The sequence below is a fragment of the Entelurus aequoreus genome, linkage group LG14, assembly GCF_033978785.1.
Source record: "Entelurus aequoreus isolate RoL-2023_Sb linkage group LG14, RoL_Eaeq_v1.1, whole genome shotgun sequence".
NCBI classification, from domain to species: domain Eukaryota; kingdom Metazoa; phylum Chordata; class Actinopteri; order Syngnathiformes; family Syngnathidae; genus Entelurus; species Entelurus aequoreus.
The window spans coordinates 18092585-18106860 of record NC_084744.1 but is presented as its reverse complement, the minus strand read 5'-3'; the positions used below and the strand labels follow the sequence as shown (position 1 = coordinate 18106860).

General features: G+C 39.3%; 2 protein-coding genes across 5 annotated transcripts in view; one reads left to right on the top strand and one right to left on the bottom strand.

Annotated features, from left to right (window-relative positions):
* Window positions 1-543: 543 nt before the first annotated feature.
* On the bottom strand, window positions 544-4013 carry trappc2 (trafficking protein particle complex subunit 2). Of its 2 annotated transcripts, XM_062069132.1 has the most exons (5): window positions 3796-4013; window positions 3605-3726; window positions 1293-1435; window positions 1102-1189; window positions 579-1038 (listed from the first exon to the last, which is right to left on the bottom strand). In XM_062069132.1, the coding sequence occupies exons 2-5, from the start codon at window positions 3695-3697 to the stop codon at window positions 940-942; spliced, it is 423 nt and encodes a 140-aa protein (XP_061925116.1). In that variant the 5' UTR covers window positions 3698-3726; window positions 3796-4013; the 3' UTR covers window positions 579-939. The 2 variants fall into 2 exon arrangements, with proteins under 2 accessions (XP_061925117.1, XP_061925116.1); XM_062069133.1 differs by lacking the exon at window positions 3796-4013 and having other exon boundaries at window positions 544-1038; window positions 3605-3700.
* Window positions 4014-5765: 1752 nt separating this feature from the next.
* The window catches only part of ofd1 (OFD1 centriole and centriolar satellite protein), a 28417-nt gene continuing 19906 nt past the window's right edge, over window positions 5766-14276 (top strand). The window contains exons 1-10 of one of the 3 annotated variants that reach the window (XM_062069126.1): window positions 5766-5925; window positions 6024-6140; window positions 8616-8819; window positions 8896-8964; window positions 9054-9075; window positions 10228-10335; window positions 10418-10554; window positions 10617-10790; window positions 10864-10970; window positions 11475-11594. In XM_062069126.1, the coding sequence (XP_061925110.1) occupies window positions 6045-6140; window positions 8616-8819; window positions 8896-8964; window positions 9054-9075; window positions 10228-10335; window positions 10418-10554; window positions 10617-10790; window positions 10864-10970; window positions 11475-11594 (1037 nt within the window). In that variant the 5' untranslated portion in view covers window positions 5766-5925; window positions 6024-6044. Of the gene's footprint in view, window positions 5926-5993; window positions 6141-8615; window positions 8820-8895; window positions 8965-9053; window positions 9076-10227; window positions 10336-10417; window positions 10555-10616; window positions 10791-10863; window positions 10971-11474; window positions 11595-14276 lie in introns of all 3 variants that reach the window. The other 2 variants (XM_062069125.1, XM_062069124.1) reach the window with 2 other exon arrangements.

The window sequence follows — 14276 nt, the reverse complement described above, 5'->3', positions numbered from 1 at the left end:
TTTATAGAGATTATATTTGATTAGCTTTTTTGCAGAAGGTCCTTAAAAACAGCAAAAAGCTACTGTAACCAACAAAATAAACACACATCAAATGTCTACTGTAGAGGACATTGGTTACATACAAAATAGGACTAATTGTGAGGAGATAATTTCAGTCCCAGAGACTTTAGCTTTGTAAAAATGTGGCCCCAAAAACAATTTAGTTAAATATCTCTGATTTAGAGTCTTCAATAACCTAACCTATGGGCAGCACGGTGGAACAGGGGTTAGTGCATGTGCCTCACAATACGAAGGTCCTGAGTAGTCCTGAGTTAAATCCCGGGCTCGGGATCTTTCTGTGTGGGTTTGCATGTTCTCCCCGTGACTGCGTGGGTTCCCTCCAGGTACTCCGGCTTCCTCCCACCGCCAAAAACATGCACCTGGGGATAGGTTGATTGGCAACACTAAATGGGCCCTAATGTGTGAATGTGAGTGTGAATGTTGTCTGTCTTTCTGTGTTGGCCCTGCGGTGAGGTGGCGACTTGTCCAAGGTGTACCCCGCCTTCCGCCCGAATGCAGCTGAGATAGGCTCCAGGACCCCCCCATGACCCCAAAAGGGACAAGCTGTAGAAAATGGATGGAATAACCTAACCTGCATGTTTTTGGACAGTCCCCAGAGAAACCCCACACCTGCTCATGCAGGGAAGAACACACAAACTCCATGCAGAGACCAATGGGGACTCAGATCTTTAATCTCCTGACTGTAAGGCGGACATTTATCCTACCAGAAATAACTGCTATCTCACTTGATAGTTTTTGGTAACAAATTACAAACATAATTAAAGAAAATCAAGCAAAAATGCTTTACAAACAAGGTTTTTCTATTACATTTGACATTTCGCAATGGGACAACATACACAGACAGCAAACTTGCATTAATTATTCAAGTGATTGTGTCTATTAATTTAGGAGGTGTTTCTTTCCAAGAAACTGCACTTTCCTCTCAAAAGCTGTGGAGCGTATTGGTGCGTTGGTCTCATAGAACGGATTCATGGCAAACTAAAAGACAACGAAGCAAGAATAAGATACTATAATATGACTCTCGTTTGAAAGACAACTTACCTTAATGTATAAATCGTACACGTCATTAAAAAAGTTCTTGATTCCGTCTTCTTGCCGCACATCGTGGAGCATGATGAATCTTATATGTATGCAAAACCATTAAAGAAAATGCTGTAATTTGAGTCTTACTTCTGTGAGATGCTGTACATTCCATTGAGAGACTAAACACAACAGTTAAGAAAAGGATATGTCCCGCAGTGACAAATGCAGAAACAAACCACTCGTTGAACTTGTCTACAGTTTTCAAGTACATATTGTTGGACAGCCACATGTTTTCATCCACCAGATCCAGAGCGGCGTGTGCAATAAACTGGTTTAAGTGACGGTGGTCATCCTATGGTCGGAAAAACAAAGCATTATCAACAGTTTGAAATAACAGACCTGATTTACCACCATAATGAGAAACGATTGAGGTATTAGATGATGCTATTGTGAGTGAAAGCTTAGCCCTTTTTGTATTGGATCGTATTAGAACAGGTGTGTCAAGCGTACGGGCCGAAGGTCGGATCAGGCCCGCGAACAGGTTTTATTTATTTATTTTAACCTGAAATTTTTCAATGAAAGAAACAGCTTGTCTAAATGTGTCCACTGGATGTCGCAATAGCAATTATTTGTATCTTTGAAGATGATGCTACATATGTACAAAATAAACCACAAGATGTTAGTACATCAGTCGAAGAAAATTATCAAACTACATAAATAGCATACTGTAATTTGATTTTGATATAATTTTCTTATCGAGATAAGATTGAAAATTAAAACCAATGAGTTGACTGATAACCATTATCACATAATTTATTCAGAAAATACAGATAACGACAAATAAAGTATATCTACTATTAACCGCAACAGGTAATTGTAAATAAAAAAAACATGATTTGTACAATTTCAGAATGTGCTTGTTCTATTTTTAAACAAAGAAAACAATCTGAAGTTGTCTTTATTTTTAAGTTACCGTGTCGTGATTCCACCAGTCCGGCCCACTTGGGAGTAGATTTTTTCTCCATGTGGGCCCCCGATCTAAAATGAGTTTGACACCCCTGTATTAGAATGTGCAAGTAAATCTAATCCCGATCTCGAAATGATCATTCATTCATTTCGTCTTGCATTGACTATTGCAATTCTCTCTTCACCCTTTTCAACAAGTCAACGCTAAAGAGACTTCACACTGTACAAAATGCAGCTGCCAGACTTTTGACCGTGCACCCAGAACAGCCCATATCACCCCCATTCTATCCAGTCTTCATTGGCTTCCAGTCAAATTCCGCATTGAGTTTAAAATTTTAGTCCTGACAATCCGTGCGTTGCATGGTGGGGCCCCTCAGTTCATCACTGACTTGCTATGCCCCTACTCTTCAGGGTGCAGCCTGCGGTCTTCAGGCCAGGGTCTTCTAAAGATCCCGAAAACTCGTTTTAAAACCTGTGGAGACCTGGCATTCCAGGCTATAGCTCCCAGACTCTGGAACAACTTGCACCAGTCCCTCAGTGATCTTGACTGTGTTGACACTTAAGAAACATTTGAAAACTTCTCTTTTTAGAAAAGCTTTTAGTTAATACACCTTTTAACCTACTCAGTGGCCTAGTGGTTAGAGTGTCCGCCCTGAGATCGGTAGGTTGTGAGTTCAAACCCCGGCCGAGTCATACCAAAAACTATAAAAATGGGACCCATTACCTCCCAGCTTGGCACTTTGGAATTGGGGGTTGAATCCCCAAAAATTATTCCCGGCCACCGCTGCTGCCCACTGCCTCCCTCACCTCCCAGGGGGTGAACAAGGGGATGGGTCAAATGCAGAGGACAAATTTCACCACACCCAGTGTGTGTGTGTGACAATCATTGGTACTTAACTATAATTTTTAATCCACTTTGTATCCAAATTTTTATGATGTTGCCCCTGTCGTTTTAAATTGAGGTGAGTGTGAATGTTGTCTGTGTATCTGTGTTGGCCCTGCGATGAGGTGGCGACTTGTCCAGGGTGTACCCCGCCTTCCGCCCGATTGTAGCTGAGATAGGCTCTAGCTACCCCAAAAGGGAATAAGCGGTAGGAAATGGATGGATGGGATGTTGTTTTACTTTACCTATGTTTTGTACAGCGGTTTTGTGATTTTATTTGTGAAAAGCACTTTATAAATAAAATGTACTTACTAATGAAGTAAGTGGAGTGAATTATATTTATATAGCGCTTTTCTCTCAAGACTCAAAGCGCTTTACATAATGAAACCCCATGATCCACATCATGACGCTACATTTAAACCAGTGTGGGTGGCACTGGGCGGAGGTGGGTAGGACACAACAGCAGTGACTCGGATGGCAGAAGCGGGCATCGAACCTGGAACCCTCAAGTTGCTGTCCCAGCAACCGAGCCACCCCCACCTATACCTGTCAAATGTTTATATACACGTTGCCAATCATAGCATCATAACGTGTGTCCAGACTTTTGACGGTTTGGTCAGCCTAAAAAAACGGACCTATCATGCTGCGTGCAAAGTATATATCCAATTATACCTTAGATTCGGGCTTCCCCGATGGTAAGAACTCCATCTCGAACACTGGGTTATCATGATGACCAACCATGACGAAGTAAAAGGTGCCCGACATGATGCGCTTTGCTTCTCAGTAAAACAGCTCTGCAGGGAATTCAAACCAAATAAAATTACACTCAAAACGATGAGCAGTGGGAAATATTTAGCATTTACCTTGCACTTGAAAAATGGGGGGCCTTTTGGTTAGCAATTGAGCGTTAGCCACAACGCCTTAAATATGCCTGGTAATTAAGATAATTGCATAAAAGTGAGCACAAAAACGACAAAACCTGAAAATAACAAATAAACTTCCCAATTATAGGCGTATTAGACGATTGCTTAGCTGCTGTTTTTATTTCCGGTAAAGCAGCCAGCGCTGTCGCATGACTGTGACGTCAACACCAAGGGTGGAAAATATATATTGTATATTTTTTATTTTACTTTTCCTGGTGTTTAAACACAACTTAAATTAAAGCTACATCGTTTTTGTGAGTAATCTAATAATAATATACACGTACTATTCGCTATATTCATAAATGTAAGTTTCTCAATATCCGACCTGTTTTTTGTGCATTGAAAAAAGAATTAGAACTCTACTTTATAACGCTTTCTCCTTCTTACAACCCAAAAGCTGGGAAAACAATGATGCTGTGTTCCAAATTTGGATTATTTACGGAACTTGTGTGAGCCTATGGCTTTACATTTTGTTACATATATATATAATTTGCATTCTATTATATATGTATATATATATAATTAATGTAAATGTTGCATATTATAAATAAAAGTTTATAAAATAAATACAAAATAAATATATTTAAAAAATATATATATTTCTGACGTCATCACTTGTGGCTGAAAACAAACAATTCCGTTGACGGGTTTAAAAATCTGAGAGCGTCGTGGGGACGCTATTTGCATGGTCTCCAAGCAAAATGAAACAACCTCAAAACAACAACAACGAAGCATAAAACACACCTCGCAATGTCATAAAATCAGACAAACATCCCCCGAACGCCTGATAAGTGAGCTTTACCCAATTTGTTACATATATATAATTTGCATTCTATTTTAGTTACGTTATTGAGTTTACAACCCCCTGGCGCTGTTTTGTACTGTTTCTGTACTTGTTTTATGTATTATTATATCTTTATTGTATGTAAATGTTGCATATTATAAATAAAGGTAAATAAAATAAAACAAATATACAAAAAATTTTAAAAAAATCATTTTTGACGTCATCACGGTTGGCCGTGTAGTGGATGTCCCTTATGGGCATCCGTTGTTTTATGTTCATAAATGTAAGTTTCTCAATATCCGACCTGTTTTTTGTGCATTGAAAAAAGAATTAGAACTCTACTTTATAACGCTTTCTCCTTCTTACAACCCAAAAGCTGGGAAAACAATGATGCTGTGTTCCAAATTTGGATTATTTACGGAACTTGTGTGAGCCTATGGCTTTACATTTTGTTACATATATATATAATTTGCATTCTATTTTAGTTACTTTATTGAGTTTACAACCCCCTGGCGCTGTGTTGTACTGTTTATGTACTTGTTTTATTTATTATTATATATTGATTGCATGTAAATGTTGCATATTATAAATAAAAGTTTATAAAATAAATACAAAATAAATATATTTAAAAAATATATATATTTCTGACGTCATCACTTGTGGCTGAAAACAAACAATTCTGTTGACGGGTTTAAAAATCTGAGAGCGTCGTGGGGACGCTATTTGCATGGTCTCCAAGCAAAATGAAACAACCTCAAAACAACAACAACGAAGCATAAAACACACCTCGCAATGTCATAAAATCAGACAAACATCCCCCGAACGCCCGATAAGTGAGCTTTACCCAATTTGTTACATATATATAATTTGCATTCTATTTTAGTTACGTTATTGAGTTTACAACCCCCTGGCGCTGTTTTGTACTGTTTCTGTACTTGTTTTATGTATTATTATATCTTTATTGTATGTAAATGTTGCATATTATAAATAAAGGTAAATAAAATAAAACAAATATACAAAAATTTAAAAAAAATCATTTTTGACGTCATCACGGTTGGCCGTGTAGTGGATGTCCCTTATGGGCATCCGTAGTTGTGTTTGTTTGTTCGGAGCATGCGCAGTTGGTTCAGTAAAGTCTACACCGTTGACGGGTTTAAATCTGAGGGCGTCGTGGGGACGCTAATTTGGTCTCCAAGCAAAATTGAACAACCTCAAAACAACAACAACGAAGCATAAAACACACCTTGCAATGTCATAAAATCGGAAAAACCTCCGCCGAACGCCCGGTAAGTGTGATTTACAAATTGTTGTATCAAAGTCAGTTCTTTTTTAATTAACTGTCGTGTCAACTCAGCCGTTGGACTTGACGTTTGAAGTCTTTCAGGAGTGCAAAATACTGCGCAAAATGTCCTCAGCCAAGGAAGAAACTTTATCCCCAGAGGAGCTACGGAAGAGGCTCTATAAAACATTGAGGGATAGGGGAGTGTTAAATACACTTAAGGTAAATCACACATCTTTTCGATTCAACTCCTTCATTTCGCACTCCATCCAGCTGTATAATCACTGGCCATACATAATATACCTGACCGCTTCTATGTTAGCTACCTCTCTTTGTTTATAATGTATATTTTATGCTGTAGCTGTTACATATACTGTAATATTGTACATGGTAATTGTTATATATTATATGAAAATATAATATAATATATCAGTGTAGGGCTGGGCGATATGGCCTTTTATTAATATCTCGATATTTTTAAGCCATGTCACGATACATGATATATATCTCGATATTTTGCCTTAGCCTTGAATTAACACTTGATGCATATAATCTATGTGTCTACATTAAAACATTTTTGTTCATACTGCATTAATATATGCTCATTTTAAACTTTCATGCAGAGAGGGAAACTACAATTAAGTAAATTTACCAAAACTGTATTTATTAAACAGTTATTAAGCAGTGGCACAAACATTCTTGTCATTTCAAAACAGAAAGTGCAAGATTGTCAGAGACATTTTAAAACAAGCTATTAGTGCACTTTTGTGCATGATGTCACTAAGATGACATATCAAAACAACACTAAATTAAAGTGCACTTTTTGTACAGAACGCCACTACAATATTTTAAAACAAATAAAGTGCACTTTTGTGCATGATGTCACACAAGATATTTCAATAACTGTCAAAGAAAAATGAGCTGCATATTAGGAAATCAAATAGTGTATGTGCTTCGCTATGTGGTAGGTTCCTGTGGACGTTATCTCCTGTTGTTGACTAATTTTTTCATATGGTGTTGATGTGGAAATGGTTGCTTCGGCATTTTGTGGGTGTGGCACCGAACATAGATGTTGACATGCAGAGTTTCAAGCACTCTTCATTCTCTAGCGGGTGACTTTTCAAATGATGCTACATATTAGCAGTATTTCTACTTTTTGTAACAACGCTTTTGCCGCATACTTGTAAAACATCTTACCGCTTGAAGCCAAACCACCGCCAGACGATGGACCCCGTGCTGTTTTTCTTAGGAATTAATTCTTCCTTCATTTGTTACCAGATTCGCACCTTCTTTCTCTCGTATTACCACTAGCACCACTCCGCTAGCATCACAGCTAATGTTACCCAGGCTGCTACCTCTCTGCTCAGCGAGGGCGTATGACGCGACAGTATGTGACGTATGTAAGAAGGTGCTCTTGTTTTACGTCTCTGTGAGGAGAGACAAGAAAGAGTGAAAAAAGCCTGTAGTCTAATACTTACTTACTTAGACTTAGTTCCTCCCATTCCTGTTGGAACATTGGGCGACGAGTCCCCTCCATTTGTTCCGGTCACTGGCGACCCTTCTTGCTCCATGCCAGCTGACTCCCATCTCTCTCAGGTCTTCCTTGGCTGTTTGTCTCCACGTCTTCTTTGGCCGTCCTCTCTTCCTCTTTCCCCCTTCTGGCACCCAGTCCATCGCCACACTTGCCGGTCTCTCTTTTGGCAGTCGGAGTACGTGCCCTTCTCATCACCTCTTCATTGGTGATGTGGTCTCTTCATGAGATCCTCAAGATGTATCTGAGGCACCGTCGGTGGAAGACATCCAGCTTGTTTGTAATGGTTGATGTCTTCATCCATGGAGTTCAAGTACCTCGGAGTCTTGTTCACAAGTGAAGGAAGAGTGGATCGTGAGATCTACAGGCGGATCGGTGCGGCGTCTTCAGTAAGCATGACGCTGTATCGATCCGTTGTTGTGAAGAAGGAGCTGAGCCGGAAGGCAAAGCTCTCGATTTACCGGTCGATCTACGTTCCCATCCTCACCTATGGTCATGAGCTTTGGGTTATGACCGAAAGGACAAGATCACGGGTACAAGCGGCCGAAATGAGTTTCCTCCGCCGGGTGGCGGGGCTCTCCCTTAGAGATAGGGTGAGAAACTCTGCCATCCGGGGGGAGCTCAAAGTAAAGCCGCTGCTCCTCCACATCGAGAGGAGCCAGATGAGGTGGTTCGGGCATCTGGTCAGGATGCCACCCGAACGCCTCCCGAGGGAGGTGTTTAGGGCACGTCAGACTGGTAGGAGGCCACGGGGAAGACCCAGGACACGTTGGAAAGACTATGTCTCCCGGCTGGCCTGGGAACGCCTCAGGATCCCCTGGAAAGAGTTGGACGAAGTGGCTGGGGAGACGGAAGTCTGGGCTTCCCTGCTTAGGCTGCTGACCCCGCGACCCGACCTCGGATAAGCGGAAGAAAATGGATGGATGGATATCAGTATATATCATATACTGTATATATAATGTGTAAATATTCCATATATTTTATATTGCTACTACGGTACATTTTTAGTCTACATTATACCTGCATTATTCTTTCCATCCTTACACTTTCCATCCTTTGTAACTGAGCTACTGTGTGGAACAATTTCCTTTGTGGATCATTAAAGTTTGTCTAAGTCTAAGGTTGTTCTTGTTGTTGGTGTTTCTCATTGGGTTGATGTGATGCAGACCCAGCTGCGCAACCAACTCATCCAAGAGTTAAAGCCTTCACCCCTAAGTGGAGCAGAACCATCTCAAAGAGCAGCCACTGGTCGACCAGACTACCTTTTATTCTTAGCCTGTAACAACATAGTGGCAGATTATCTTCACTGCTCAGGCTATGAGTACTCCTTGTCTGTATTCTGCCCCGAGAGTGGCTTGTGCAAAGATAAGGTGAGAATAAAAATCTAATGCTAAATCTCAACAGCCTGAAGTGGAAACAATACTATTTTTTAACTTGTTTTTGCAGGTATTCAAGAAAACAGACATCCTTCAGCTTCTTAAAATCAGTGCTGAGTCTTCTCTGTACAAATCCCTGGTAACACAAAGCACAATTTACAATGTATGCCTAAAATAAGTTGCACTTAGTTGTAATGTGATTTTTTGTTTTGTTTTTTGCATTCACAGTCCTCAAGTAGCAATGATTCAGGTTTGTGACATTTTGTGTTTTTCCTGGGATAATTCACTCAAGTGTAGTCACATTATATTATATGTCCTTTATATACACAAATATATTTTGTACTATTAAGAACAAATATTCTAGATGTTTTAAGAAATCTTACCACTAATGAACAACATATCATTTAATTATTAAGTAAAGTAATATTTAGTCCTCCCTTGTTTATCACTAATAAGTTCCGGACATGACTGTGATAAATGAGTTTCCGCAAAGTAGGAACCATTAATTATAAATCAAATATGTTCACAGCTAAAATATTTACAAAAAATAAGTTTGTCAACAGTATGAAAGCCCTCTCAACCCATGGTTCTCAAACTTTTCTCACAAAGTACCACCTCAGGAAAAACTTTGCTCTCCAAGTACCATCATGACCAACATCGAAGTAGTCCCATAAGTATTCATTAAAAACAAGTACATTTAATAATTATGGACACCAACATTACACAGTTTGAACAGTAACACCGTGTTTCAATATGGGAAAATATAACACTGTACTTAAATATTGAATCACATATTTGGCATACCACTATATAGAGCCTGTGTACCGCTAGTGGTCCATGTACCATAGTTTGAGAAAGACTGCTCTAGACATTAAACAAATAATAGTCTTTTACTCCAATATAGTAATGCTGCCTGAGGCTGAGCCAATCAGTGGCCACCATTCTGAACAGCGTGTCTGTTTGGTTTGGTCTCCTCTAAGTGGCCAATACCACTGCTGTAGTATTGATAGTTTTAGAATATGATTTGAAAAACATTTACATCCCAAAACATTTAAGTATGTGGCAAGGGACGACTACTACATCAAAGAACAAAAACATGTTTTTAAATCGAAATCGTTTTTTGACTTAAAAAAGGACTGAATGTTTGTTTCTTCCTATAGGGGGCATATCAGAAAATAATTGAGAACCCTTCACCTGTTTGTCTGTGTGTCTGTTGGTCGGTCATTGGGCGTAGCTTATATGCTCGGAGCAAAAAGAGGGGAGCCTATAATGCTTGCAGCACATTTAAAAGTTTGCATCCTCCAGGCAGTTTTGTCAGAGTGGTAAACAATAACTTTAAAGCAGAGGAAAGAAGTAAAAGTCCTTTTAGGTCATGTTTTTTAATATCTGTTTTTTCAATCAGGCTTCCTAATCAACCTTGTGTCGAATCTCACACACCACCATGCTCCTGGTCTGCACTGCGACGCTCACACTCAGACAACCAGCTCTTCTAGTTATGAAGAGTCTCTTGGTATGATGATTTACTGTATATGTTGTTGTTTTTTGGATACCTAACGGACATGCAGGGCCTTCAATTTGTCTTTAATTTGCAGTTGAGAAGATGAAAATGATTGACAAGGAATACGAGAATGTGAGTTACAGCGGGGACAAGTGGTTTTCATTCCAATCCAAACTGGCTTCCTACAGAAGAGAACTAGAAACCCAGATGCAGATTGAAATGAACACAAAGGTACTCAAACAATCAAGACATTGTGTCAAGAAGCTTGCTAACTTTGTGTTCCTTTCTTTAAGATGCAACATTTTAAAGAGGTCGAAATTGCCAAGGTTAAGATGGAAGAAAAAGTGCAGCGTCAGAAGGAGTTTGACAAGCTGAAACAAGAACTGGAGAGAACCTACGAGATGAAGACGAAGGCGTTGAACATCCGGGAAAAAAATGCCATTGAGAGGCTACAAAAGCAGCAGGAGGTATACAACTTCTCATACTTTCTTTCCTGATTAAGTCTTGCAGATGTGGGTAACATTTTTTATGACCCCTCAGATTGAGGAAAAAGACATCTACATGCAGAGGCAGATGGCGCTGAAGGAAATTGATACGCTGCGGGAGAGAGAGAATGAGCTGAGGATGCGAATGGAGGCATTTGAAAAGTATGGTTTATTATTAATTTACCAAACCCGTATTGACCCAAATATAACATGCAATTTTTTTTACCCGAGAAAAAATGTCTTCTATCCATTCAGAGCTTTTCGTCTTGCCACTCACACCTGTACACAACAGTACCTGGAGAGAGACAGACTCGCTGTAAAAAGTGTCTCAAAAGTTGTTGGCAAGTTAGCCAACAACAAAGGACTTATGATGCTGATCTTATTAATGCTGATCAGTAAAGCAGATTCATCTAAATTCTGTATGGCAGATAAATATGATATACATTTGTAAATATGATAAATATGATATATATTTGTAATATAATCTAGCAGTTGTTGAAAACATGTTTTAAAAACGAAATATTTTGCCTTTCTTTTTTTGGGGATCTGGGGTATTTTCCAAAAACTGTTGTGGAAAAAGAGGCGTCGACGTGTATTCGGGTCAACATGGTAATTTGTTGCTAATGATTTTCTCGTAAAGGATATTGACTTCAAGTATGAATACAGGAGTTGTGAAATACACGGAGAGAAGGTTAAGACCAGTGATGAGCTAATGAGGAGGAGAGAACTAGCAGTGAAGACAATGGAGGACACGTATGACCAGAGGCTGAAAAGTGAACTTTCCAGGTAGAGTATACTGACCATTATTAATGTTTTCTCTGTGTGACAACGTTATGTTGGCTTATGTGAATCAAATAGTTGTAGTGTAAAGGGCGTGGGTGTCCAAAGTGTAGCCATTTGCTTTTTATTGGTCTGCTGCACATTCCAAAATTACATATGAATAAGAAAACTTTTTTTTTTTTAAAGTTAAAAAGCTGTAATGTTGATACTAAAAATATTACAGATACGAGTAATAATAATAGGCTTTGCCAATAATAGCACATAATTGAGACACAGGCTGTAAAGAATAGTAAACATGAATACACTGATATTTGAATCAGTGCTGACTAGGATTCTGCAATATAGAAGATATACAATATAAATTATATAGATTAAGCCGACAATAGGGCTTTTAATACAGCAAATTTTACAGCAACAGGCGAACAAACGTGTCCTCCTCGGATTGTAGCGTCCTCTCTAGCGGCTAATGTACCGCCACAGTGCGAAACCACTTCTAAGTCAGCAATCTTCGCCTTCATGGCGGCAAATAAACTGTTTCTTACAAGTAGCAGTATTACTCAAGGAATAAGAATAGCTAAACATGCTACACTACACACTGTAGGAGGATCTGCTAACCACAAAGCAGAGCTGTTTAATGTAAATATAGATATATAAACATTGATAGTAACAATACCAAGTGTCAATATGTGGTAGATGCTACAGTGATTAGATTGATATGTTTTATCATCAAAAAATATTTTGTCATTTTTGTTATTGTTTAAAAACTCAAGAAATAAGTCCCTTTACACAGGAGGACTTTAATGGCAAAAACAAACAGATTTAAATGATTTTAAATATTTAATTGATATTATTACACCACCATCCTGTTTTCGTATAAATACTGTATAATTGTGATAAAAAAATGTAATCATTCAATGATCTTGAAAACTATCAGTATCAGCTTTGGTATGGTGCTGGATTGATGCCCAGATTTGTAGCATTGCCCAAAACTACTGAAGTAGCCAAACAACAGAATAATAAGTGCTTATTACATTTTAACAGAAGTGTTGCTGTAGGGATATTAACAGTAAATTAGCAAGTAGATTAATAATAATTTAGACAAAATAACACAACCAGAAATGATGCAATATGTTACCACATCCGTCAGCAGACAAATTAGGAAATGGTTTTATTATTTTTTACAAACGAATTAATATCATGATATATATCATTGTTGCAGGAGGCTGCAATGGCATAAGATAGACTTTATTTATTCCACAATGGGGAAATTATGTGGTTGCAGTGCAAATACAAAAACTCCACAAAAATAAACAAAGGATATAAAAGACATTAGAGCACATAGCTGACGCAAACAGCTGTCACTTGAGTGGATCAACTTTTACATACAGCTACAAAAGTAAAACAACAAAAAAAATTAAATCGAGCAATAAATAATACATATTGCACACATACGAGATAGGCTCCAGCGCCCCCGCGACCCGAAGGGAATAAGCGGTAGAAAATGGATGGATGGATGGAGTGCCTCATGCATAGACAAACAACAAAACAAAGACACCATTCCAACACCAATATGCGGTGTTCAATGCCATCGCGCAGTGTGTGTGTGTGTGTGTGTGTGTGTGTGTGTGTGTGTGTGTGTGTGTGTGTGTGTGTGTGTGTGTGTGTGTGTGTGTGTGTGTGTGTGTGTGTGTGTGTGTGTGTGTGTGTGTGTGTGTGTGTGTGTGTGTGTGTGTGTGTGTGTGTGTGCTGTGAAAATCTGCTGTACAGTATGTGTGCTTGGGTCCTATTTTTAGGAACACTAATACAAAACCTCACAATAATGTCTGATTCAATGCTAAAAACGTTACGACAGAAAACGGAATGGAATTTTAATTTTTTTTACTGAATGAGACACCCATAATGTATATAAAACTAAAGATTGTGGGATTTACAATATTAACTATGAACGATAAAACACTGAATATTGACAACATATGAATGTCACACCCCCTCTCGTTCAACATCTTTTACAACCAAGCGAAACGCAACAATAAGCGAAATATGAACGCGAAGGGTAAAAAAAAATCCTATAATCTGATATATCACTAAACTTTAGAACTTTGTTGTAAAAAATCTCCTCCGCGTCTGTCCCTGACACCCGCATTTCAGGCTGGCCGCTCTGGAAACACTCTGTGGAAACGCTCCCCACCCACACTGCTTGGTGCCTCGTCTTAGCCGCTGTGACATAGATTGCCATAGTAACTAGTGTATAATGCTAAAGCCCTGATTCCATCCATCCATCCATCCATCCATTTTCTACCGCTTATTCCCTTTGGGGTCGCGGGGGGGCGCTGGAGCCTATCTCAGCTACAATCGGGCGGAAGGCGGGGTACACCCTGGACAAGTCGCCACCTCATCGCAGGGCCAACACAGATAGACAAACAACATTCACACTCACATTCACACTCTAGGGCCAATTTTAGTGTTGCCAATCAACCTATCCCCAGGTGCATGTCTTTGGAAGTGGGAGGAAGCCGGAGTACCCGGAGGGAACCCACGCAGTCACGGGGAGAACATGCAAACTCCACACAGAAAGATCCCGAGCCCGGGATTGAACACAGGACTACTCAGGACCTTCGTATTGTGAGGCAGACGCACTAACCCCTCTTCCACCGTGCTGCCCAGCCCTGATTCCAACCATTGAAATAC